Source organism: Ranitomeya imitator, chromosome 8, assembly GCF_032444005.1.
Source record: "Ranitomeya imitator isolate aRanImi1 chromosome 8, aRanImi1.pri, whole genome shotgun sequence".
Classification (NCBI taxonomy): domain Eukaryota; kingdom Metazoa; phylum Chordata; class Amphibia; order Anura; family Dendrobatidae; genus Ranitomeya; species Ranitomeya imitator.
This window is the reverse complement of record NC_091289.1, coordinates 143,006,524-143,033,752: the sequence shown is the minus strand read 5'-3', so window position 1 is coordinate 143,033,752 and position 27,229 is coordinate 143,006,524. Positions and strand designations below refer to the sequence as shown.

Here is a 27,229-nt window from a genome sequence, read left to right as displayed (position 1 = left end):
ACAGTAGAAACCCCCCACAAGTGACCCCATATTGGAAACTAGACCCCTCAATGAACTTATCTAGATGTGTTGTGAGAACTTTGAACCCCCAAGTGTTTCACTACAGTTTATAACGCAGAGCCGTGAAAATAAAAAATCTTTTTGTTTTCCCACAAAAATTATTTTTTAGCCCCCAGTTTTGTATTTTCCCAAGGGTAACAGGAGAAATTGGACCACAAAAGTTGTTGTCCTATTTGTCCTGAGTACGCTGATACCGCATATGTTGGGGTAAACCCCTGTTTGGGCACACGGGAGAGCTCGGAAGGGAAGGAGCACTGTTTTACTTTTTCAACGCAGAATTGGTTGGAATTGAGATCGGACGCCATGTCGTGTTTGGAGAGCCCCTGATGTGCCTAAACAGTGGAAACCCCCAATTATAACTGAAACCCTAACCCTAACACACCCCTAACCCTAATCCCAACGGTAACCCTAACCACACCCCTAACCCTGACACACCCCTAACCCTAATCCCAACCCTATTCCCAACTGTAAATGTAATCTAAACCCTAACCCTAACTTTAGCCCCAACCCTAACTGTAGCCCCAACCCTAACCCTAGCCCTAACCCTAACCATAACCCTAGCCCTAACCCTAGCCCTAACCCTAGCCCTATTCCCAACTGTAAATGTAATCTAAACCCTAACTTTAGCCCCAGCCCTAACCCTAGCCCTAACCCTAGCCCTAACCCTAGCCCTAACCCTAACTCTAACCCTAGCCTTAACCCTAGCCCTAACCCTTATGGGAAAATGGAAATAAATACATTTTTTTTATTTTTCCCTAACTAAGGGGGTGATGAAGGGGGGTTTGATTTACTTTTATAGCGAGTTTTTTAGCGGATTTTTATGATTGGCAGCCGTCACACACTGAAAGACGCTTTTTATTGCAAAAAATATTTTTTGCGTTACCACATTTTGAGAGCTATAATTTTTCCATATTTTGGTCCACAGAGTCATGTGAGGTCTTGTTTTTTGCGGGACGAGTTGACGTTTTTATTGGTAACATTTTCGGGCACGTGACATTTTTTGATCGCTTTTTATTCCGATTTTTGTGAGGAAGAATGACCAAAAACCAGCTATTCATGAATTTCTTTTGGGGGAGGCATTTATACCGTTCCGCGTTTGGTAAAATTGATAAAGCAGTTTTAGTCTTCGGGTCAGTACGATTACAGCGACACCTCATTTATATCATTTTTTTATGTTTTGGCGCTTTTATACGATAAAAACTATTTTACAGAAAAAATAATTATTTTTGCATCGCTTTATTCTGAGGACTATAACTTTTTTATTTTTTTGCTGATGATGCTGTATGGCGGCTCGTTTTTTGCGGGACAAGATGCCGTTTTCAGTGGTACCATGGTTATTTATATCTGTCTTTTTGATCGCGTGTTATTCCACTTTTTGTTCGGCAGTATGATAATAAAGCGTTGTTTTTTGCCTTTTTTTTTTTTCTTACGGTGTTTACTGAAGGGGTTAACTAGTGGGCCAGTTTTATAGGTCGGGTCGTTACGGACGCGGCAATACTAAATATGTGCACTTTTATTGTTTTTTTTTATTTAGATGAAGAAATGTATTTATGGGAATAATATTTTTTTTTTTTTTCATTATTTAGGAATATTTTTTTTTATTTTTTTTTACACATTTGGAAATTTTTTTTTTTTACTTTTTTACTTTGTCCCAGGGGGGGACATCACAGATCAGTGATCTGACAGTTTGCACAGCACTCTGTCAGATCACTGATCTGACATGCAGCGCTGCAGCCTTCACAGTGCCTGCTCTGAGCAGGCTCTGTGAAGCCACCTCCCTCCCTGCAGGACCCGGATCCGCGGCCATCTTGGATCCGGGCCTGGAGCAGGGAGGGAGGGAGGTAAGACCCTCGCAGCAACGCGATCACATCGCGTTGCTGCGGGGGGGCTCAGGGAAGCCTGCAGGGAGCCCCCTCCCTGCGCGGTGCTTCCCTGTACCGCCGGCACATCGCGATCATCTTTGATCGCAGTGTGCCGGGGGTTAATGTGCCGGGGGCGGTCCGTGACCGCTCCTGGCACATAGTGCCGGATGTCAGCTGCGATAAACAGCTGACACCCGACCGCGATCGGCGGCGCTCCCCCCGTGAGCGCTGCCGATTGCTATGACGTACTATCCCGTCCAGGGTCAGATAAGCCCAGGGCACCTCGACGGGATAGTACGTCTAAGGTCACAGAGGGGTTAAAGGGAAGGTGCCATCAAAAAAAAATTTTTTTCAGAAATTGTAAAAATGTAAGAAATAATGATTACATTTTCTTAAAAAATATTATCATTTGTTTATAATTTAGTAAAATATGAAAAATAATTTGAAAAGTTTTGGAATTTCCACTTTTAAACACTAGGGGGAGCAGCTGCTGAAATTTCAGAAAAACCTAGTGTACAAATAGCTCACATTACTGCACTGCAGTAAATATGGGCGGAGTCTGCTGACCTGTGTGAGGTCTCCTCTCCTCCCCTCCTGGGTGTTTGCTAAGGGATTAGAGAGGATGATATTCAGAAACCCAGTGAGCAGCCATTTTGTTGGTGACTGCAGAGTATGGCTGCCATTACACTATCAGTATTTGGTCAGTATTTTACCTCAGTATTTGTAAGCCAAAACCAGGAGTGGAACAATTAGAGGAAAAGTATAATAGAAACATGTCACCACCTCTGTATTTATCACCCACTCCTGGTTTTGGCTTACAAATACTGAGGTAAAATACTGACCAAATACTGATAGTGGACGGCAGCCTTAGGCTACTTTCACACTAGCGTTGTTGGCTGTACGTTGCAATGCGTCGTTCAGGAGAAAAAACACATCCTGCAAAGTTGTCTGCAGGATGCGTTTTTTCCCCATAGGTTAACATTACCGACGCATTGCGACGTATTGCCACACGTCGCAACTGTCGTGCGACGGTTGTGTCATGTTTTGGTGGACCGCCGCCACAAAAAAGGTTACATGCAACGTTTGTGCGTCGAGTCCGCCATTTTCGACCGCACATGCACGGCCGAAACTCCGCCCCCTCATGCCCAGACCTAACAATGGGGCAGCGGAAGCATTGTAAGACTGCTTCCGCTGCCCACGTCGGACATTTCTTTCACAGCATGCATCGGTACGTCGGCCCGACGCACTGCGACGGGCCCGTACCGATGCTAGTGTGAATGCAGCCTTATACTGACAAGTAGACAGTCACCAAGGATGGCAGGCAGCAAGGATTCTGGGAGATATGTGGTGGGGGGAGCAGGGTGACAGCAGCACAGAGTATTTCAGGAGAGCAGTGTGCTGGTCTATGGGGGCCCCCTGTTTGGTGCACGGAGCAGCCAGGGTTTGTACATAGAGCGCTGTCTTTTATACTCATGGATGGACCGTCTGCTACACAGAAATCCAGGAAACATTTCTGCGGATTGATGGCCTGGTCTGATCCAGACTTTGCATGCAGACCCCATTCCCCTCCTCAGATCCTGTCTTCCCCATCCTGTCCTGGCAATGTGTGAAAGCGAGGCGACAGGCGAAGTCCGGGGTGATGCTGGGAAGGAAATGTAGCCATATAGTAATGACAAAAATGAGACCCCTCTCTTCAGCTGCCTCACCAGCCTTCCCCTGACTGCACCTAACTGGAGGTCATGCTGCCCCCTCTATTACCCCAGACCCGCGTGCAGTTGCTCAGCCAGAACCACCATAGAATGGGTCCGCTTTCTGAAGATAATACTGCCATAGTGATCACACACAATACTATCAAATAGATCACACAATACTGTCATACAGTTCTCACATAATACCGCCATATAGATCACACATAATACCGCCAGTGTTCTCACATACCACCATATAGATCACTCATAATACTGCCAGTGTTCTCACATAATACTGCCATATAGATCACACATAATGCTGCCAGTGTTCTCACATAACACCGCCATATAGATCACACACATTACCACCATATAATTCTCACAATACTGATCAAGCATAATACCACCATACAGATCACATAATACCGTCATATAGATCTCACATAATGCCATAATACAGCATGACGCCCGCAGCTCCTGTTATCGCACGCATTGAATTGTGTGTGCAATGGGGAAAGATATGCAGGGGGGAGAGTATTAGATACACGGTTCACCAGACAGTATCACACAGGAGAGGATTAGATACACAGCTCAGCATAATATCACACAGTATAGGATTAGATGCATGGTTCAGAAAAGTATCACACAGGAGAGGATTCGCTGCATGGCTCATCATAGTATCACACATGAGAGGATTAGATACACGGGCCAGCAGACAGTATTACACAGGAGAGGATTAGATACATGGCTCAGCACAGTATAGTGATAGATGCACGGTCTGATGTCCTGTGAGGAGCTACAGTGAGAGGCAGGGTTGGAGCAGCACAGAGCCTCCCCCATCCCCCCTCTGTTACCTCTCTGCAGCTCCTGATAGAGGACATCAGACCGCAGCACTCCTTCACCCTCTCTAGCGATTCTAGAGATTACAGCCACACACCAGGCAACAGAGGACAGGGAACGGCCGCTGACAGTGTGAGGGGAGACAGATGGAGCTGCCCCTCCAACAGCACAGCTCTCGGTCACAGTGGAGCTCACAGGTACACTCCATTGTAGGCTGAAGCAAGATGGCGCCGATCTCCTGCCTCTGCTGTGATGTGGAGACAGCCCAGGGGGCGTGGCCACATCAGAGCAGGGAGCAGCTTATAATGCTAGGTATGGGGTCGGCTCCCGACCACAGATGTCTATGTCCAGGGCTGCCGTATTTGCAGAGTGTAAGTGTCGTGCTGGGACTCTTACACTCCTGCAAAGCAAAATGGCGGCGCCCAGTGGCTGCAAAAATAATTAATAATAAAAAAGATATTAAAGTTTAAAAAAAATAATTTTGTATTAAAAATAATTGTTTATATAAACAATCATTTTTAATACAAAAACAAAATTGCGGCACCTTCCCTTTTAGTTATGCTTATTTCTTATTTACATCTGTCATGTCGTTTATTTGTGGGAGAATCGCCCGTTGATTTCGGGTGGATTTGGTCATGTGATTGGAGTAGACTATTTATTCAGTATTCTATTGGTTTATGCTTTATGATCGGATTAAAATATAATTTTACATGTAACTCAAAATAAACGCCACGGTCATTTCTTCCAACCAAAAAATCTCTTGTCTCATGTGTTGTTATTGGGGTTTTATAATGGGGCTTGTATTACCATGGGGCAAGTAGAAATCCAAATTGTTTGATCACTGCTTTCTCTGACTTTTCCAGCAAGGAAAGAATTTTGTGGCCAAAAGTCATATTAGAAAGGGCAGATGTTTGTTCTGTTTTATCTAATATGTATAGGCATCTGTATTCTAAAGAGTAAGAAAGGAATTCACATTAGTTTTTAATCTCTAATGGGAAGAATTTGCAGAAAAAATGCACACTGACAGATTTATGTGTTTATTTATTTCAGATGTGGTAGTGATGCTGCACCAATTTAACAATGCTGCTCCTGCCACATGAACAAAGAACGTCCAACACTGCTGCTCCTACCCTGCCTCCAGACAATTTGTGAAGATGCTGCTCCTAAAAAAAACAACAAAAAACTTCTGAAAACGCTGCTCTTAACATGCTTCCTGATGGTGCCGCTCCTGCCACGCCACGAATGACTTCCTGATGATCCAGCTTCTGCCACACCATCAAACACCTAATGATTCTTCTCTTGACGCACCACCCGATATTTGTTTTTTTCCCACAATTCCTTGCTTTTATTGTATCAAAATAAAAAAAATGTCCAAAAAGAGGGAAACGTTTCCAATAAAATACAACTTTCATTCTTAATTCCATTAAAACTCAAGAAATATTTTTTGTTTCGTGTCCCCATTCTAATTAATCTATCACTGTAAATAAATATATAATTTCATAGAATGTATATTTAACATGCACAGAGCTCAGTTTTTTATTTATCTGAGGAGATATGCTTGCACGATCGATGTCAGGAGCTCAGCTTAAGTGTTACCCGAGCTCCGGCTGCCACAGCCAAGGGTGGTGCCCGCACTGCCCCCAGCTGTTTATCCCTCCAAATGCAGCACAACATTTAGAAGGCTACAAGAGGAAGGGAGCTCCATCTTCCATGCGATCGGCACCCCCACAGCATAATCGCAGGGGATTGATGCTGTAGTTATGGTAACTGGAGGTCAAATGATAGCCCCCGAGTCCGCGAGCTACGGTGGCCTGTTAAACCATGCCAGGAGCATGGTCGAATAGATGTTGAAAGAGTATGTAAAAAAATACCAATAAATATTAGTCATGAGCGAATATACTCGTTACTCGAGATTCCCCGAGCACGCTCGGGTGTCCTCCGAGTATTTTTTTAGTGCTCGGAGATTTAGTTTTCATCGCCGCAGCTGAATGATTTACATCTGTTAGCCAGCGTAAGTACATGTGGGGGTTGCCTGGTTGCTAGGGAATCCCCACATGTAATCAAGCTGGCTAATAGCTGTAAATAATTCAGTTGCGGCGATGAAAACTAAATCTCCGAGCACTAAAAAATATTCGGAGGACCCCCGAGCGTGCTCGAGAAATCTCGAGTAACGAGTATATTTGCTCATCACTAATAAATATGTATATTAATGTAAAAAAAAAAAAAAAAGTACACATATTTGGTATCGTTGCATCTGGAACGACCCGACCTACCTATAAACCTGTCACACTAGTTAACCCCTTCAGTGAACACCATAAAATAAGTGAAAAATGTTGCAAAAAAATGCTTTTTCATCATACCACTGAACAAGAAGTGGAATAAAATGTGATAAATATGTTGCATATAAATAAAAATGGTATAGCTGAAAATGTTATCTTGCCCTGGAAAAATCAATGCAGCTCGGTCAGTGGAGAAATAAAAAAGCTAGAGCTCTCAGAAAATAGTTATGCAAAAACAACTTTAGTTACCTGTAGTTACCTTCATTCGCGGTGATGCGCCCTCTGCTGGTTGTCCTCATATGAACTCAAGCCTGGGAACTTTTCTGATTTTTTTCCCACGCTCAAGGGACATCCAGCAGATGGCGCATCACCGCCACTTGCGGGTGCATTCTGCTCTTCTGACACTTACGGGATCTGTGTATTCTACGATGATTTGTTCTCCAAGAGTCAAATAGCATTTGTTCCCTTCCGAGTCTCATCATGTGGCTAACCAGTACTGTACAGACACATATTGGGTATTGCCACATTCAACAGAAATTGTGGGACACATTTTGGTGCCATTTTAACCATTTCCCTGTGTGAAAATGTAAAATCTGGGGCTGATTTTTTTTTTTTTATTATAATGTAATTATTTTTTCTTAACAATATCCAAGTCAATCAGGGCAGTACATATGGTGATTGTGAGGACAGGGGAGGTTCCAAGCAGAGTCTGGAGACGACCATCAGACCGCTGGGCGCTAATTAGCATATGAAAAGGAACAATTATAAAAAGCATTTTCTTAGGTATGCAAGAGCTGTGATCTTATGAAGCTGTTGTAAAAACACCATTAAATACAGCACGAGGGTGATGGATACAGATTATTTAGGGAAAATGGTTGTCTTTAAAGTGTCCCATTAGCGCATAAGATGGCAATCCTGTTGCATATTTATGAACAATCATATTAAGAGACCCAACAGCCATGAAGTTCACCACCATTGTACGGAACTAAATTGTTTTGCTTCTCAGATCATAATCTGCATGGTGGTAATTGTCAATGCTGTCGCATAGCACTAGTTCATGATGCAGAGGACTTTACCTTAAAGGGGTTGTCCACAACCCCTTCCTAAACTAAATGATAAAATAAATAAACCTATACTCCCCTCCCGTGCCGTCGCCGTTCCCATGGTGTCTGCACTCGTGGCCCCGGGGCAGTAATGCGATAAAATGACATGTGATGCCCCATGCCCAATTAGCACTGGCACCACTGTCTCTGCCTTGTGAAGAAATTAACATGAAGAGGAAGTCTGTGATCAGCCTGGACTGTTTACTGTATGTTCAGTTTGTCCGAAGGTGGAGACAGTGACACCAGTGGTGATTGGGTGCCGGGCATCACATGTCATTTCACCACATCACAGCCTCGGGCCAAGAGTGCAGACACCGCTGGAACAGCGCCGGCACAGGAGGAGAGTATAGATTTATTTTATCATTTACTGTAGTTTAAGAAGAGACAAAAAAATCATAAAATAATAGATAATTTTCTTATGCTCTAGAAAATGACATGGACAGTACATCAAAAATATGTACTGCCGCTAGGCACTGAGAGGTTTGGAACAGTAAGAACCTCATGCTCAGATATGTAAATGTTTTGCCTGGTGGCATTAGATCAACATTTTTTTATTTTTGGATCTTCGGTCCATTTCTTATCTCTACAGTTCTAGCATAAATCAATTTCTGATGATGACTTCACATCCCCTTCGCAATCCTTATGTTTCCCCCTCTCCTGGGGATCGCTTGACGTTATGTCACATGATCCCTGCAGCCAATTAGCGGGCGTTTCACTCTCTGCGCCTTTGGATGAATCCCTTACATCAGCAGGAAATGAGGAGGTAACAGCTCTCTCAGTTGCTCTGGATGGATGTGATTGGTCCGAAGGAGAGATGACTGAAGCCAGCGCTGATTGGCTACAGAGATCGCATGGAATAACAATGTCAAGGGATCCCCAGGAGAGGCGGTGCCAACAACGCTGGATCGGCGCCAGCATCGGAGGGGAGTATAGGTGTTATTATTTTACAAGGGGAAAACATAGAGAATGAGAAGGGGTTGTCCAAATAGAGAACAACTCCTTTAAGAAGTTTTGTGATGATTACAATCAAGAAATTATGTAAAGTATACTATAGCAAATATCATAATACTCCTGCACAAAAATACATATGAACAGAAAATAAGAACTCACTATGCAAAGCCAATGAAGTCTTCATGATTGGTGTTGATATATGACAGCTGTATATCAATCAGGAGTAAAACCTTTGAAGGGAAAATAATACAATGAGTTTGTCTAAGATTTGACACAGAAGAGGGGGCACTACTGCACATTTCTTAACTTCAGGAATGGTTTCCCGTTCTAAATGGCCTACATGTAGTAAAATTATTGATATATGTGTATTTTTCCCAACAGTTATGGTTGATGCACTTTTTGGCTCCCACACACACCTGTTCTTTGGTTTTCTCTTCTCGTTGATGGATGAAGAAAGTTACTATTCTTTCTGTTTCATCTCTGAGTTTTGGATGGTCAGATAACTAAAGTAAAACAGAATATAACAGTTTCAATAAGAAATGCTAAAGGAATTATAGCAATGATTATTCAAAATGTCAGTTTTTAAAGGGAACCTGTCAACCCCGAAATCGAAGGTAAGCTAAGCCCACCAGCATTAGGGGCTTATCTACAGCATTACAGAATGCTGTAGATAAGCCCCTGATGTATCCTAAAAGATGAAAAAAAAAGGTTAGATTATACTCACCCAGGGGCGGTCCCGGTACGATGGGCGTCGCGGTCTGGGGCCTCCCATCTTCTTACGATGACGTCCTCTTCTTGTCTTCACGCTGCGGCTCTGGCGCAGGCGTACTTTGTCTGCCCTGTTGAGGGCAGAGCAAAGTCCTGCAGTGCGCAGGCGCTGGGAAAGGTCAGAGAGGCCCGGCGCCTGCGCACTGCAGTACTTTGCTCTGCCCTCAACAGCGCAAACAAAGTGCGCCAGAGCCGCAGCGTGAAGACAAGAAGAGGACGTCATCTGATGAAGATAGGAGGCGCTCGACCGCGACGCCTATCGGAGAACGTCAATTTTGCTGTATGCTGCGATATTACAGTATTGCAGTATATAGAACAACGATTAAATGATCAACCCTTTTTCTCAGTTCAACATTAATTTAAAAAATACACATACGGTATTTGGTATTGTCATGTCCATAAAAATCCAATCTATCAAAATAGAAAAAGATATAAACTGTACATTAAAAGCTGCAAAAAAATTTTTTTGAAAATAGTCAGATTTGCAGTTTTTCAGTCACGGCAGTAATGTAATAAAAATATTCCATGGACCCCAAAATGGAAACAATTAAAACTCCAGTTATACATACAAAAATACTGGTCCATTAACGGAAAAATAAAAGTCATGGATCTCAGAAAATGGAGTTACAAACCAAACCTTATTTTACAAACTTCTAATGTTTCTCTCTGCATTAAAAATATATACAAAAACTCAGGATAGTCTATTGATTACATTCCAGAGGTTTTCAATGGGGTTCAGGTCTGGAGATTGGGCTGGCCATGACACTGATTTGATGTGGTGGTCCTTCATCCACACCTTGATTGACCTAGCTGTGTGGCATGGCGCATCGTCCTGCTGGAAAAAACAGTCCCCAGAGTGAGGGAACATTGCCTGAGCAGAAGGAATCAACTGTTTTTCCAGGATAACCTTGTATGTGGCTTGTTTCATACGTCCTTCGCAAAGAACAACCTGCTCAATTTCAGCTTTGCTGAAAACCTCTGGAATATAATCAAGAGGAAGATGGATAGTCACAAGCCATCAAACAGAGAAGAACTGCTTACATTTTTGTATCAGGAGTGGCATAAAGTCACCCAAAAGCAGTGTGAAAGACTGGTGGAAAGCATGCCAAGATGCATGAAAGCGGTGATTAAAAATCATGGTTATTCCACAAAATATTGATTTCTGAACTCTTCCCGAGTTAAAACATTACTATTGTTGTTTCTAAATGATTATGAACTTGTTTTTTTCCATTATTTGAGGTCTGCAAGCAATACATTTTTTTGTTATTTTGACCATTTCTCATTTTTAGAAAATAAATAAAAAATTTATTTCTTGGAACATCGGAGAAATGTTGTCAGTAGTTTATAGAATAAAAGAACAATTTACATTTTACTGAAAAATATACCTATAAAGAGAAAAATCAGACAAACTGAGCATTTTGCAGTGGTTTCTTAGTTTTTGCCAAAGCTGTATGTACACCTTTTCATCGATTTTATTACTCCAATGCAAGGAATCGGAAGGAAAACGAAAATGTAGCAACTTTGTAAATAATCATGATTAACACTTTATTTCCATAATCCTTATGTGTATATACATGTCTCTATAGTAACAGACTACAAACTCTGTACAGTTCTGTAGTCATGTGTCACTCCACTTCCACTGCATTTTCTTCTTGCAAAATGAAGGGCGATTGATGTGACAAAGAGTAGTACATAAGAAGTCAAAATAAAATATGGCTAAAATGACATACCCTCGATATAGCCCCACCAGATGCCACCAGCAGAATAGACTAACTATAGACAGCGGCTCTGTTCAATTGTAAGTTCCATATAGTATTGGATACTATGGGGCTGATTCACTAAGACTGGCGATGCCCACGCCAGTCTTAATTAATCATTCACTGGAATATGGTACATCAAATTCATTGAGAGGTGTCTCTGTGCACCTCACCAAAAATGCGAATATGGTCAGGGACTGGAGTAATATTTCTGTTATAAGAAATGCCAGCATTTTTGTTGAATTTGACAGGCAGGAATAGCTGCACCGTTTTCGTACATGGCTCCTCCCCATCTCCGCCAATTTTGATGGAGCTGCTCCAAATTGGCGCTAAGTGTCAAAAAAAATGTTTGTGCAACTCCGTGTTGCATAAAAATGTTGAAACTTTTCTAAGTTTTACATCTGGCGGAAACACTGATGAATTACGTCCTATAGGTATGAGGACTCTAAAAGAATTCTACAACTTAGTGCTAGTCCAATAAACATATCACTGGCAGTTAAAGGGTTACCCGGCCATAGGCTACTAGTCTGCAGACATTCTATGTGACTGCAGACTTGTGAATCTTCACAGTGCGTGCAATGTTGCGCTAGGAGGGTGATCACGTATATAATTTGCATACATTTGGTCACGTGCCGACTAGACGTGGACGGCCTCGCTCAATGTACTTGCATTGTAGACATGTCTAGTCAGAAAATGGCCAGAATCATGCAAATCACATACTTGTGGACACAATCGCCTGTTCCAGGCACCAGCACCAGAGAATCCTCAGATTGCGCAGTGCGCATGCACAAGTCTGCAGTCACATAGAGTGACTGTAGGCTTCTATCTAAGGCTGGACAACCCCTTTAATGCTCGGAAAAGTATGTGTACAGCGGGATGTCATTTAAGGAGCAGGCCAGTGCTTAAACCCCTTAATGACAGCCAATACGTCTTTTAACTGACCTGACATATAAGAGAATAGCCTCCCCATACATGTGACAATCCAGCAGCTGTTGGCTGTACACTATAGCTGACAACGGGCTGTATCAGCCACGATCAGTGTTGGCACCGTACATATCTGTTTAACCCCTTAGATGCTGATGTCAATAGTGACTACATCATTATAAATGGTTAAAAGAGTGTGGGGCTTCCTCTTTATCCCAATTTGGGCCTAAGATCATGATTGTGTTGTCCTGATGTTTGCGATGGCAATTCATGACCAAATAGTGGCCTTAGAGTCTGCCGGCTGTTGTAACCTGTTCAGAAGTTACCGACATTTAAGTGGTAAAAATACACATTTTCATTTCTGTCATACCACTATGATTAATTCCTGTAAAGCACCTGAAGGGTTAATAAACTACCTGACTGCAGTTTTCAATATGTCTAGGGGTGCTGTCTTTAAAATAGTATCACGTTTGGGGGTTTCCCAATATATGAGACCCCTAAAGTCACTTCAAACATGGATAAGTCCCTAAAAAAAATAAATGTTGTAAATTTCCTTGAAAAAATGAAAAATTGCTGCTACATTTTTAAACCTCCTAAAATGCTAACAAAATAAAAGAACATTTTACAAATGGTGCTGATGTAAAGCCGACATGAGGGAAATGTTATTTATTAATGGTTTGCGGTGGTATGACCATCTGGATTAAAGGGATAATCATTCAAATATTGAAAATTGCTAATTTTTTTAACATTTTTCTCAAATTTTTGATATTTTTTATAAGTAAACACAAAACATATTGACCTAAATTTACCATTATCATAAAGTAGAATATCTCACGAAAAAACAGTCTCAAAATCACTGGGATTTGTTGAAGCGTTGCAGAGTTATTACCACATGAAGTGACACTGGTCAGATTTAAAAAATTTGGCTCCGTCACTAAGGGGCCAAGCTCACTGTATAGTGGGTGTTAACTGTAACCGCTCGTTACCCTTTCCCAATGACTGGAAGCGAGTGGCTGCACAAAAGATATAACTATATTCTCTCCCTACAGTCGTTCCTGGTTAAACTGTGTTTACTTGCAGATTATCACTATGTCTGCACGTAAATATTTTTTTGCAGTCAGGTCCCGTTACGCATTTTCACTACTATATGGGCAGCACAGCGGCGCAGTGGATAGCACAGCAGCCTTGCAGCGCTGGGGTACTGGGTTCAAACTCCACCAAGGACACCATCTGCAAAGAGTTTGTATGTTCTCTCCGTGTTTGCGTGGGTTTCCTCCAGGCACTCCGGTTTCCTTCCACATTCCAAAGACATACTGATGGGGAATTTAGATTGTGAGCCCCAACGGGGACAGCGATGATAATGTGTGCAACCTGTAAAGCACTGGGGAATATGTTAGCGCTATATAAAGATTATTATTATATACTATACCCATTGTGCCCTCTATAGCACTTATAGCAGCTTATGACCTACTATAATGGGCACTACTATAAGCTCACCACAAAAACACAATTGTGATACTAAGAGATTTTTTATCACGGAAATGTCTTTCATGACAAAAACAAAACGTTGATGCAGAAACGGTATTCACCCCATACCTTACACATGCATTTTGTAACAGAATTAAGGAGCTCCTGCATAACCAGGCCGACACATTTCAAGACTGGTCCTTTTAGCTTCACAATCTGTTTTTTAACAATTGCCTGAAATGCCATATCGGGAGTAAAGAGTCCAGTTCTGTAAAGGGAAATCAAAGAAAGAACAAAGAATATCTTATAAGTCAATCATGAACAATTGAATCGTCTCCAGCACATTATTTTGCTTTACTGAACCTCAAAGGTTTTATCTCAAATTAAAAAAAAAATGGATGAAAATTCAAAGTGCTTGAAAAACAGGCAACTTTACAATTCATCCCTTATTTAGCATTCCTCTCCATTTTCAAGAAGTGGCTGCCATAGAGCATGTCACTATGCTTTACAGCCTGCCGGGGCCGGTGTGAGGCTGGTAGAATTGATGGATCCAACTGGCTTAAAGGAGTTGTCCCATGAAAAAAGTTCATTTTAATCAACAGATCTTGGAATAATAAAAAATTCCACAATTGGATATTTGTAAATACAATGTTCCCGTGCTGAGATAATCTTATAAATGTGCCCCTGCTGTGTACTGTGTAATGGCTGTGTCTGACCGTGCAGGAACATGGTCTGATCATATCACAGCTCCTGGGCAGCACAGGAAAACATTTTAAACACATCCAAATGTGGAGATTATTATTATTCCAAGATTTATTGATTAAAATGAACTTCTTTAAGCCCCACCTGGGCTTCACCCATGCTGCAGAGGCAAACAACCTGGCAGAGAGTACGGTTTGGACCAGTGGGATGACCAAGCCAGCGATCTGAACTGGCGATCTTCAGGAGCGCACCGACCCCTAGCAAAGCATGGAGTCGGAGGCCTGAGAAGAGTGGGCTCCTGAAGATACATCTTGAATACACCTTTTTAAATGGTTTATCCAGGATTAGAAGACCAAAACACGTCCTGGTGGGAGGATTTCAACATTTTTTCCGATGTTTTTTTTACCAATACATTGCTTGGTACGGACGACATATCGATGATATTTATGGCTTGGAAAGGAGATATTTTCTTTTTTGGGGGTGATAGAAAAAGTTGCCTGTCCTATCAGTGACGTTAAACGTATGAAGCAGCATTAAACAATTCTTTTTTTTTTTTTAAATACATGATTGTTCTCAGACAAAAGCTGTTCTCATTATCTGGGATTATGGAACTATATTCACTATATATCCGCATAGATTATAATAATCTTATTAACAGAAAGATTACAGTCACAAATCTCCATGAATACTTTATACTACTAAATCAAGGTAAAGAATGCATAGGATAGTTATACATATTATTTTATTGTTATACTGCCCTCTAGTGGGATGGAAAGAATTACATCTTGTTGAATATTTAATACATATATCCCACTGCAGTCTTCCCTATAATTCCTTATGTGTATTTTGCAGAGTATACCAAGCACCAATCAACAGTTATGTATATCTCTATTTATAAATCTGTATCATAGTAGCAGCAAGAATATATAAGCAAATCATTTTCTAAAATGCTAAGTGCATTATCATAATACATTGGTGCAAGGGAAACCTCAGAACAAATATACATATAACCCTTTAGAGCAACACACCACAAGTTCAAACTGGAGGACCACGTGTGAGAGCCCCCTAATGCATGTTTCGCGTTGTTGCTTCTTCGGAAGAAGAATACATGACTATTAGGCTGGTGTCGCACTAGAGAGTTTTACTGACGTATGAGAGGCTCAAAAACTACACATTGCACACGGACCAATGATTCTCTATGGGCCAGCTCCTATCTGCCGTATATTTCTCAGCTGTATGTTACGGGCGTAGAAAATCGCAGCATACTGCATTTGTCAGGGTATTGCGCAAAAAATCCACCAATGAAAGTCAATGGGGGCGAGAAAAATACGGATTACACACGGACCATCAGTGTGACTTGCGAGAAATACGCAGCGGTGTTCTAGAGAAAAGCCGGCAATTCAGTGCGGTGTACAGTAAAATCACAATGACAGGTTAGAATAGAATACACATAGAATAGGGGGATATAGACATACATATATTTATTTTTATATATATATATATATATATATATATATATATATATATATATACACACACACACACACACTAGATGGTGGCCCGATTCTAACGCATCAGGAATTCTAGAATATGCATGTCCACGTAGTATATTGCCCAGCCACGTAGTATATTGTATTGCCCAGCCACGTAGTATATTGCCCAGCCACGTAGTATATTGTATTGCCCAGCCACGTAGTATATTGCCCAGCCACGTAGTATATTGTATTGCCCAGCCACGTAGTATATTGTATTGCCCAGCCACGTAGTATATTGTATTGCCCAGCCACGTAGTATATTGCCCAGCCACGTAGTATATTGCCCAGCCACGTAGTATATTGCCCAGCCACGTAGTATATTGCCCAACCACGTAGTATATTGCCCAGCCATGTAGTATATTGCCCAACCACGTAGTATATTGCCCAGCCATGTAGTATATTGCCCAGCCACGTAGTATATTGCCCAGCCACGTAGTATATTGCCCAACCACGTAGTATATTACCCAACCACGTAGTATATTGCCCAACCACGTAGTATATTGCCCAACCACGTAGTATATTGCCCAACCACGTAGTATATTGCCCAACCACGTAGTATATTGCCCAGCCATGTAGTATATTGCCCAGTGACGTAGTATATTGCCCAGCCACGTATGTCACAGGTTAAAAAATAAAAATAAACATACTCACCTTCGGATCCGAGGGCCCATTGTAGTGCGCGGCTGCCGCTATCTTCGGTTCCCAGGATGCATTGCGATATTACCCAGATGACTTAGCGGTCTTGCGAGGCCGCTAAGTCTTCTAGGTAATTTCGCAATGCATCGCCGGGAACGGAAGATGGCGGCTGGCTCTGCGGATAATGGAGGGTGAGTATAGCAGTTTTTTTTTTTTTTTATTATTTTTAACAATACATTTTTTACTATGGATGCCGCATAGGCAGCATCAATAGTAAAAAGTTGGGGACACACAGGGTTAATAGCGGCGGTAACGGAGTGCGTTACCCGCGGCATAACGCGGTCCGTTACCGCCGGCATTAACCCTATGTTAGCGGTGGCTGGAGGGGAGTATGCGGGTGTCGGGCAGTGACTGCGGGAAGTAAGGAGCGGCCATTTTCTTCAGGACTGTGCCCGTCGCTGATTGGTCGTGGCTGTTTTGCCGCGACCAATCAGCGACTTGGATTTCCTTGACAGACAGAGGCCGCGACCAATGAATATCCGTGACAGACAGAAGGACAGACAGAAGGACAGACGGAAGTGACCCTTAGACAATTATATAGTAGACTAGATGGTGGCCCGATTCGAACGCATCGGGTATTCTAGAATATGCATGTCCACGTAGTATTTTGCCCAGTCACGTATTATAATGCTCCATGCAGTTATGGCCCCATAGAGGCCGGCTGGCCTCGACCAATCAGCAAGGCGGGATTTCCGAGACAGACAGACAATTAGACCCTTAGACAACACAATGGGGGCACTTGACAGCAGTGGAGGACAATGATGATTCCAGAATTCGTGGCAGACTGTGCCCATCGCTGATTGGTCGAGGCCTGGCGGCCTCGACCATTCAGCGACGCGGGATTTCCAGGACAGACAGACAATTAAACCCTTAGACAATTATATATATAGATATATATACACACAGTACAGACCAAAAGTTTGTACACACATCATTTAAAGATTTTTCTGTATTTTCATGACTATGAAAATTGTAAATTCACACTGAAGGCATCAAAACAATGAGTTAACACATGTGGAATTATATACTTAACAAAAAAGTGTGAAACAACTGAAAATATGTCTTATATTCTAGGTTCTTCAAAGTAGCTGTGACGCTGTAAGAATCTGGCTGCACTCGGATGTCACCCGAGTGCAGTCCGATTAGAGCATGTATATTCAAACGGAGAGTGGACCCACTGGACCGTGATGACGAACCCCTCTCGGACGAGCTGACCAGGTGGACCGCCCCCTATACAGGGAGAGTTAGGGGCAGGCCCGTGAGGGACTATCGCCACGGAAGCTGGAGGGTCGACTGAGAACAGATGGGAACACAGCAGGCACAAAGGGAAAGAGGGAACAGAAAGGAAATACTGAGACAAGGGAGAAGATGGGAACGCTACAGAGGCACGGAGACTGGCAGGACAATATGGAGAGACCGAGGCTGACGGGAGCAAGGAAAAGATATAGGAGCCGGGCAGGTACTGCAGAGGAAAAGGAACTGAAGGAACAAGACAGGAACACAGGAAACAGGCAGGCACTGCAGAGGGCGGAGGAGACCCAAAGTCAGAGAGCTAGGAACGCTCAGAGACCACAGGTGGCCAGAAGCACTTGTAAACACAAATGAACATCAGGCACAGAGAAGCAGCAGGAAGCAGTTTACATAGCAGCATGGGAGCTACTTCCGGGTTACAGTCCTCCAGGATGACAGAGAGGACAGGAAAGAGCGCCAACAGAGGAATCAGATGTGCGCACGCGCAGAGCTGAATGCGGCGCGCGCGCGCACCCGGCGAGCTGCAGTGGGAAGAGCCGGCGGCAGCAACGGCATGACAGTACCCCCACCTTTACGCCCCTCCTTTTTAAGACTAGAAAGAAACCGGGACAAAATATGAGGAGCCCGAATGTTCTCTCGAGGCTCCCAGGACCTCTCCTCAGGACCAAAACCCTTCCAGTCAACCAAAAACAAAGTTCTCCCTCTAAGTTTTTTCATGGCTAAGATGTCCCTAACCTCAAAGACATCATCCTCGGAAACAGGCGAAGGAGAACAAAGGTTAGAAGAATGAAACTGATTAAAAACTACAGGTTTAAGGAGAGACACATGAAAAGAATTAGAAATACGCAGAGAGGCAGGCAACTTAAGTTTGTAAGAAACGTCATTAATACGAGACAAAACTTCGAATGGACCGATATAGCGAGGACCCAGCTTATGTGAAGGGATTTTGAGACGGATAAATTTAGAAGAAACCCAAACCTTGTCCCCAGGATGGAATATAGGAGAATCAAGACGTCTTTTGTCCGCATGTCTCTTCATCCTAACTTGAGTCAACTCAAGGGCGGACTTGGTCTCCTGCCAGACCCTGGAGAACTCTCTAGACAGAAGATCAGCCGCTGGTACAGTAGAGACAGGAGGAACCGGAAGAGGAAGACCAGGATGTTGACCGTAGACGATAAAAAATGGAGATTTGTTAGTAGCTTCGCTGGGATGGTTATTGTAAGAAAACTCAGCCCATGGCAGTAAGTCAGACCAATCATTCTGATGAGAATTGGAGAAATGGCGGAGATAAGTTACCAAGGTCTGATTAGTACGTTCCACCTGGCCATTGGACTGTGGATGGTAGGCCGAAGAAAAATCAAGCGAAATGTTCATAGATCTGCAGAGGGATCTCCAGAAGCGGGCGGTGAATTGAACACCTCGGTCAGAAACAATATGTAAAGGAAGACCATGAAGACGAAAAATATGGTGAACAAAAATCTTTGCCAATTCGGGAGCAGAAGGTAAACCTGGGAGAGCGATGAAATGAGCCATCTTGGAGAAACGGTCCATGACCACGAAGATGACGGTGGAACCAGAAGAATGAGGCAGATCAGTGATGAAATCCATAGATAAATGTTGCCACGGAGAGGAAGGTACTGGCAAAGGATGTAGAAGCCCAGAAGGTAGTTGCCTGGGAATCTTATTCTTGGCACAGGAAGGACAAGAGGCGACAAAACTTTGGACATCCTTAGACAACGTTGGCCACCAGTAAAAACGAGAGATCAAACGAAAGTTTTTTTTGAAACCAACATGTCCAGCCAGTTTGGAGGCGTGACCCCAAAGTAAGACACGTCTCCTGTTCCCTTCAGCGACAAAGGTCTTACCCGGAGGCAACGAAGTAAGAGAGACTGGAGCAACTGTGATGACTGTGGCAGGATCAATGATGTGTGCAGGCTCGTCCTCCAAATCCACCACCTGGAATGACCTAGACAGAGCGTCAGCTTTGGAGTTTTTATTTCCTGGCAAAAAACGAAGTTCGAAGTCAAACCTGGCGAAAAACAAGGCCCACCTGGCCTGCCGAGGATTAAGTCTTTGCGCAGAACGAATATACACCAGATTCTTGTGATCGCTGTAGATTATAAAACGATGTAAAGCCCCTTCTAAGAGGTACCGCCACTCCTCTAATGCCAAATTGATTGCCAACAGTTCTTTATCACCGATGGAATAATTTTTTTCCGAGGAGGAGAAGATCTTTGAGAAAAAACCACAAGGCACAAGATGACCAGAAGAGGATTTCTGCGAGAGCACAGCTCCAGCTCCAATTGCAGAAGCATCTACTTCAAGGATGAAGGGTTTATTGGCCACTGGACGATGAAGAATAGGAGCTGAGGCAAAGGCTTGCTTGATGGACCGGAAAGCCTCTTCGGCCTCAGACGACCACAGATGAGGATTGGCACCCTTCCGAATCATGGAGGAGATTGGAGCTGAAAGAGAGGAAAAGTGAGGTATAAACTGCCGATAGTAGTTAGCAAATCCAAGAAATCGCTGAATTGCTTTCACTCCAAGAGGACGCGGCCAGTTGAGCACGGCAGAAACTTTTCCCGGATCCATACACAAACCAGCGTCGGAAATGATGAAACCCAAGAAGGGTAGAGATGACTGTTCGAAGACACATTTTTCCAGTTTTGCATACAGCCGATTCTCTCTCAAACGCTGAAGTACTTGCCGTACATCTCTTCTGTGAGTAGACAGATCTGGAGAGAACACAAGGATATCGTCCAAGTACACTACAACACAGGTGTAAAGTAGATCCCGAAAAACATCATTTACGAACTCCTGGAAGACTGCGGGTGCATTGCATAAACCGAAGGGCATAACCAAATATTCATAATGACCATCTCTGGTATTAAACGCAGTCTTCCACTCGTCACCAGAACGGATACGGATCAAATTATAAGCTCCTCTGAGATCCAATTTGGTAAAGATTCGTGCTCCACGCAGACGATCAAAGAGTTCTGGTATGAGAGGAAGTGGGTACTTGTTTTTGATCGTGATGGTGTTGAGACCCCGGTAGTCTATACATGGGCGAAGAGAACCGTCCTTCTTTTTAACGAAGAAGAACCCAGCTCCTGCAGGTGAGGAAGACTTTCGAATGAAGCCTCTGGCCAGATTCTCTTGAATATATTCGGACATGGCTTGCGTCTCGGTAGGAGACAATGGGTAAATACGACCCCTAGGTGGAGTAGAACCAGGAACAAGGTCTATCGGGCAGTCATAAGAACAGTGCGGCGGCAAAATCTCCGCTTCCTTCTTGTTAAAGACGTCCGAGAAAGCGCAATAGGCAGGAGGAATTCCCATGGATTCCGAAGCAGACCAAGAGGAGGACGCAGGCTTGACGGGAAGCAGGCACCTGTTCAGACAAGACTGTCCCCACCGTAGAACATCTCCAGTACGCCAGTCCAGCGTGGGTTCGTGATCTCTCAACCAAGGAAGACCCAAAAGGAAAGAATGAGACAAAGAAGGTAAAACATAAAAGGCCAGTTTCTCACGATGAAGTGCTCCAATCTGAAGTTCGACTTCCTCCGTAACCAAGTTGACGGTCTCCCGCAAAGGCTGACCATCGACAGAAGCTATTTGTCTAGGAGTCTCCAAGGGTCTAACAGGTATCCCAAGCCTGTTAACAACCTCGAGCTGAACAAAGTTCCCAGCCGCTCCTGAATCAACATAAGCCTCCAGAGAAAAGTGATGGGGACCTAAATGAAGAATAACAGACAAAACCAGAGGCGGAGAGGAATCATAACCACCTAGGAAGGCCTCTCTTACCTGTCCTAGGCGGATGCGTTTCCCGACTTCTGAGGACACGCGCGTAAGAGATGAGAGGCACTGCCGCAGTAAAAACAAAGACCTTGTGCGAGTCTCTCTTTGCGGCGTTGCTCAGAAGACTTAAGGCGATCGACCTGCATGGGTTCAGGAGAAGATGAAGAAGCCACCGGGGCTGCTTGAGAAAAGGAAGTCCCTCGAGCAACAGTGGTCTGGCGAAGAGGTCTCCTCTCTCTGGCAAGCTCACGAGTGCGCTCCTGAAAGCGCAGATCAATGCGTATGGCCAAGGAGATAAGATCATCCAAAGAGGTGGGAGTGTCCTGTCCAGCCAACTCATCCTTAATCCGTGAAGACAAACCACGCCAAAACGCTCCAACCAAAGCCTCATTATTCCACCCAAGGTCTGAGGACAGAATCCGGAAACGGATGGCGTACTGGGCTACTGAGAGAGTACCCTGGTAAAGGTTAAAGAGGGACTCAGTGGTAGAGACCAGACGACCAGGTTCATCAAAAACCTTACGGAAGGTATCCAGGAACGGATTGAGTTGGGAGACCAAAGGATCATCACGCTCCCAGAGGGGATTAACCCATGCCAAAGCCTCACCCTCCAAATGGGATACTATAAAAGCAACCTTAGCTCGGTCGGTAGGATAAAGTAGCGGAGACAATTCAAAATGCAACTGGCATTGATTAAGAAAGCCACGGCACGCTTTAGAATCCCCACCATACCGAGGAGGTCTAGCAAGTCGGGGAGAGGGTTGTGGCGCAGAGACAGGAGTGGAACCAGAGGCCACATTCTGGAGGGAGCGAAGCCGATCATTAATGGAGGCCATAAAATTCAAAATATGGGACAGAGTGTCCCGTTGTTGATCTAGCTCCTGCTGAAGGGCAACCAACTGCGGAGCAATACCAGGATCAGAAGGCTGTAAAGCCGCTAGGCGAGACTCCATATTCTTTAAAAATGACATGCTCCTAGTCTGGTTTTCACGCAAAAAGAGTAACTCCTTTTGAGTGGCAGAGACTCCAGCGGGGTCCATGGCCTGATGTTACTGTGACGCTGTAAGAATCTGGCTGCACTCGGATGTCACCCGAGTGCAGTCCGATTAGAGCATGTATATTCAAACGGAGAGTGGACCCACTGGACCGTGATGACGAACCCCTCTCGGACGAGCTGACCAGGTGGACCGCCCCCTATACAGGGAGAGTTAGGGGCAGGCCCGTGAGGGACTATCGCCACGGAAGCTGGAGGGTCGACTGAGAACAGATGGGAACACAGCAGGCACAAAGGGAAAGAGGGAACAGAAAGGAAATACTGAGACAAGGGAGAAGATGGGAACGCTACAGAGGCACGGAGACTGGCAGGACAATATGGAGAGACCGAGGCTGACGGGAGCAAGGAAAAGATATAGGAGCCGGGCAGGTACTGCAGAGGAAAAGGAACTGAAGGAACAAGACAGGAACACAGGAAACAGGCAGGCACTGCAGAGGGCGGAGGAGACCCAAAGTCAGAGAGCTAGGAACGCTCAGAGACCACAGGTGGCCAGAAGCACTTGTAAACACAAATGAACATCAGGCACAGAGAAGCAGCAGGAAGCAGTTTAAATAGCAGCATGGGAGCTACTTCCGGGTTACAGTCCTCCAGGATGACAGAGAGGACAGTAAAGAGCGCCAACAGAGGAATCAGATGTGCGCACGCGCAGAGCTGAATGCGGCGCGCGCGCGCACCCGGCGAGCTGCAGTGGGAAGAGCCGGCGGCAGCAACGGCATGACAGTAGCCACCTTTTGCTTTGATGACTGCTTTGCACACTCTTGGCATTCTCTTGATGAGCTTCAAGAGGTAGTCACCGGGAATGGTTTTCACTTCACAGGTGTGCCCTGTCAGGTTTAATAAGTGGGATTTCTTGCCTTATAAATGGGATTGGGACCATCAGTTGTGTTGAGCAGGAGTCTGGTGGATACACAGTTGATAGTCCTACTGAATAGACTGTTAGAATTTGTATTATGGCAAGAAAAAAGCAGCTAAGTAAAGAAAAACAAGTGGCTATCATTACTTTAAGAAATGAAGGCCAGTCAGTCCGAAAAATTGGGAAAACTTTGAAAGTGTCCCCAAGTGCAGTTGCAAAAACCATCAAGCGCTACAAAGAAACTGGCTCACATGAGGATCTCCCCAGGAAAGGAAGACCAAGAGTCACCTCTGCTTCTGAGGATAAGTTTATCCGAGTCACCAGCCTCAGAAATCGCAGGTTAACAGCAGCTCAGATTAGAGACCAGGTCAATGCCACACAGAGTTTTAGCAGCAGACACATGTCTACAACAACTGTTAAGAGGAGACTTTGTGCAGCAGGCCTTCATGGTAAAATAGCTGCTAGGAAACCACTGCTACGGACAGGCAACAAGCAGAAGAGACTTGTTTGGGCTAAAGAACACAGGGAATGGACATTAGACCAGTGGAAATCTGTGCTTTGGTCTGATGAGTCCAAATTTGAGATCTTTGGTTCCAACCACCGTGTCTTTGTGCGACGCAGAAAAGGTGAACGGATGGACTCTACATGCCTGGTTCCCACCGTGAAGCATGGAGGAGGAGGTGTGATGGTGTGGGGGTGCTTTGCTGGTGACACTGTTGGGGATTTATTCAGCTTATAAATAAACCTTCTTCTGGAATCTTCACACGTGCCTCTGCAGTCGAGTTCTAGCTATCTGATGACATCTCTTCGTGCTAGTAACGGTAGTACATAGAGAACGCTTAGAAACGGTGTCTCAGGAGCGCCCTACACTCACAGCCAAGTTATGGAGTCAGAATAACACCACTTCCAGTCTTTGCTCCAATTTTGCCCGATATCGGACAATCACTTTAAGTCGTCCTCCCTGCAATAACCGCTATAGAGAGTTCAGTTAACAGCATTCCTTTATACATTGCTTTCAAGAGAAAAACCCCACTAAGCTCGAAAGTTCACCTTAGGGTATCAAAACGAGGTTCTTCACTGCAATTATGGCAATATTGTAGCAAAACTGCAGCATTGTGCCATAATTTTATCATAATCCCAGCAATAAACCACATTGCATATGAACATACCCCAATAGGACACTATCACCCATATTTCCAATTATTTTTTCTGCTCTCCTGATCTGTGATAGCTCGACATCCCAGGACAACACTAGATAATGGCCATGGACCTGCTCAGATAGGAAGCGAGGAAGGTCTGTGAATTACTCCAGTTATTTGACTGCTGGACTTCCGCAAAATTAAAGGGATTGTCCACTTCAGAAATTTCCTTTTTGGGTTATAAAGGTGACGATGCACATTAGGCGTCCTACTGCTCGGATAGTCATTGAGGGGCTGTGTTCAGTAGAGTCCCATGGAAGCATGAGTTCAGTTTCCCAGATGAGCCACCACCAGAGAATACAATCCCTACATGGTGCACGCTGAAATCACTGGCATTTGTGGTTCTCCAGAGCTAGAGCCACTCTCGTTACTGTAACTCTGAATATAGTTATAGCGCCTTTTCCCCAAGTTTAATGAAAGATGCACAAAACTAAAACACACTGAGGTATATAGTTTATATTATTACTAGTCATGAGCAAACATGCCCTCGGATAAGGAGTTACCTGAGCGTGTGCTAACCGAGTGGCGTGCTCGAAAAATATGGTCGAGTCTCCGCGACTGCATGGCTCATGGCAGTTCCACAGCCGCTACACATGCAGGGGTTGTCTAACAAACAGGCCGTCCATCCATGTGTTGCAGCTGTCTAACAGCCATGAGACATGCAGCCGTGGGGACTCGAACATATTTTTTGATCACGTCAAAGACAATTTTTTAGCACCCGCGCATTCTCAGATAACACCTTATCCGAGCACGTTAACTCATCACTAATTATTACCACAGCTATTACTCAATGTGCACATTTCAGATTTTCCAGGACAAAGACGTGGTCGGAAAGTACAAAATTTATCAAAACTGCTGCTGCCTCCTGCTGTTTGTTCAAGAGAACTGCAGCTCTAGACATGCTTATATGTATGTATTATAAGGGCATGGGCACAAAAGTCTTTCGGAGGGGCTCTACTACAAACCCATATGAAAAATAGCTCAAAAACACTTGAAAGACTCTTCCTAATCGTTTCTATTGTAATACCACTTTGCTGCTGTTCATATGTTCAGTCTTGTGAGTGTTTTTTTTTCCGCTTATTGTTTTGAAAAATTGTTGTGGGAGAAAAGAAAAGTGCATGTCACTTTGACGCTTCTACTGTTGGAATCTGCTTCAAACTAGGAACTGTCCATTAATAAGACTAAAAAAAAAAAAGGCAAATGCCTTCAAACCACTTTGAGAAAAGGAAAAAACTAAAAATCCTAAAAAAGGAGCATTCCCTCAGCATCTTCTACTAGGAAACTTGATGTTTTTAACCGCTTAAAAAAAAAACCCTCTGTATGCACTTATCTGGGCTGCAAAAATTATTTTTGCATTCTGTAGGGGATGCAGAATGTACTTTTTGGCAGAATTGTCCGTATTTCCCAGTTCCCGGCATGATTTAGCTGCTTGTATTGTGAGATTAGTCTGTGCATCGTTGTAAACTCAATAGGCCACAATGTACCATTATATTCACTGCACAAGCCACAGCTACACATCCACTGATTGGCTGCAGCGGTCAGTTGACCGCTTCCAGAAGAGGAAGACAGGAAACTGGTCGGGGACACCAGAAGAAGTCAGTAGAAGAAGGAGGGAGGGAGGATATCCAATTTTAATCCAATTTTCTCTTAGAAGCAAACCAGGCACACCTTGGTGCTTCTTCATTTCCAGAGTTTCAGGCAAACAGAAATCGAGGGCCACATATGGAATTTTTCTAAAAAAAACACAGCCATTCCTGCCACTCCGTATCTCATGTCTGACCAGCCCAACAGAGCAGATTTATACTGTTCATATAGACTTTCCAAGGAAACACATAAGGAGAAGTCATATTCCAAGTATATAAACAGTTACAGCTATTAAACTCATTTATTACACAAAGATTCCAAAAATACCTGATCCCATGAATGTTTTTGATCGCATAACTAATTTCTCGTCGAAGATCCTTCTCCTCAAACTCTGTCTGCAATAGAATGAAAAACATAGGAAATATATTGGAAGCATGAAGAATTCATCAAAAATCATTAAAGTGTACCTCACAAAAAACACGTACAATGTCATGCTGCCCTCATCCCCCACAACAATGGGAAAATTACTTTTAATGCAAAAAACCAGTCTAATGTGATGCACATACCGGTCTAATATGTAATAATTTTCCTGTTCTGTCACATGTCATCTATTTTGAGTTGATAGTTCCTTTTTATCAGTATTCTGTCAGCACACTAAGTGCAGGAACTTCCTTTCCGTCACTTCCCAGTATTGCGCCTGCAACTTTCCAATGGTTTGTCAAACATGAATAGAAATGCCGCTTTCTGCTATGCTTGTGACAGTCAGGAAAGTGAGAGCGGCGAGACAAAGATCTACCCCCTAACTTCCTGTAGACTTGGGGTCTCTGCTGCAGGAAACGGATTACACTTAGCAACAGT

At 43.8% G+C, this 27,229-nt stretch overlaps 1 protein-coding gene across 1 annotated transcript in view; it reads right to left on the bottom strand.

The window, feature by feature from the left end:
* The window catches only part of DNM3 (dynamin 3), a 481,981-nt gene that overhangs the window by 430,156 nt on the left and 24,596 nt on the right, over positions 1-27,229 (bottom strand). Inside the window, exons 6-9 of the mRNA XM_069737623.1 lie at positions 26,699-26,766; positions 13,829-13,967; positions 9,200-9,286; positions 8,943-9,013 (exon numbers count right to left, since the gene is read on the bottom strand). Coding sequence (XP_069593724.1) covers positions 8,943-9,013; positions 9,200-9,286; positions 13,829-13,967; positions 26,699-26,766 — 365 coding nt within the window. The remainder of the gene's footprint in view (positions 1-8,942; positions 9,014-9,199; positions 9,287-13,828; positions 13,968-26,698; positions 26,767-27,229) is intronic.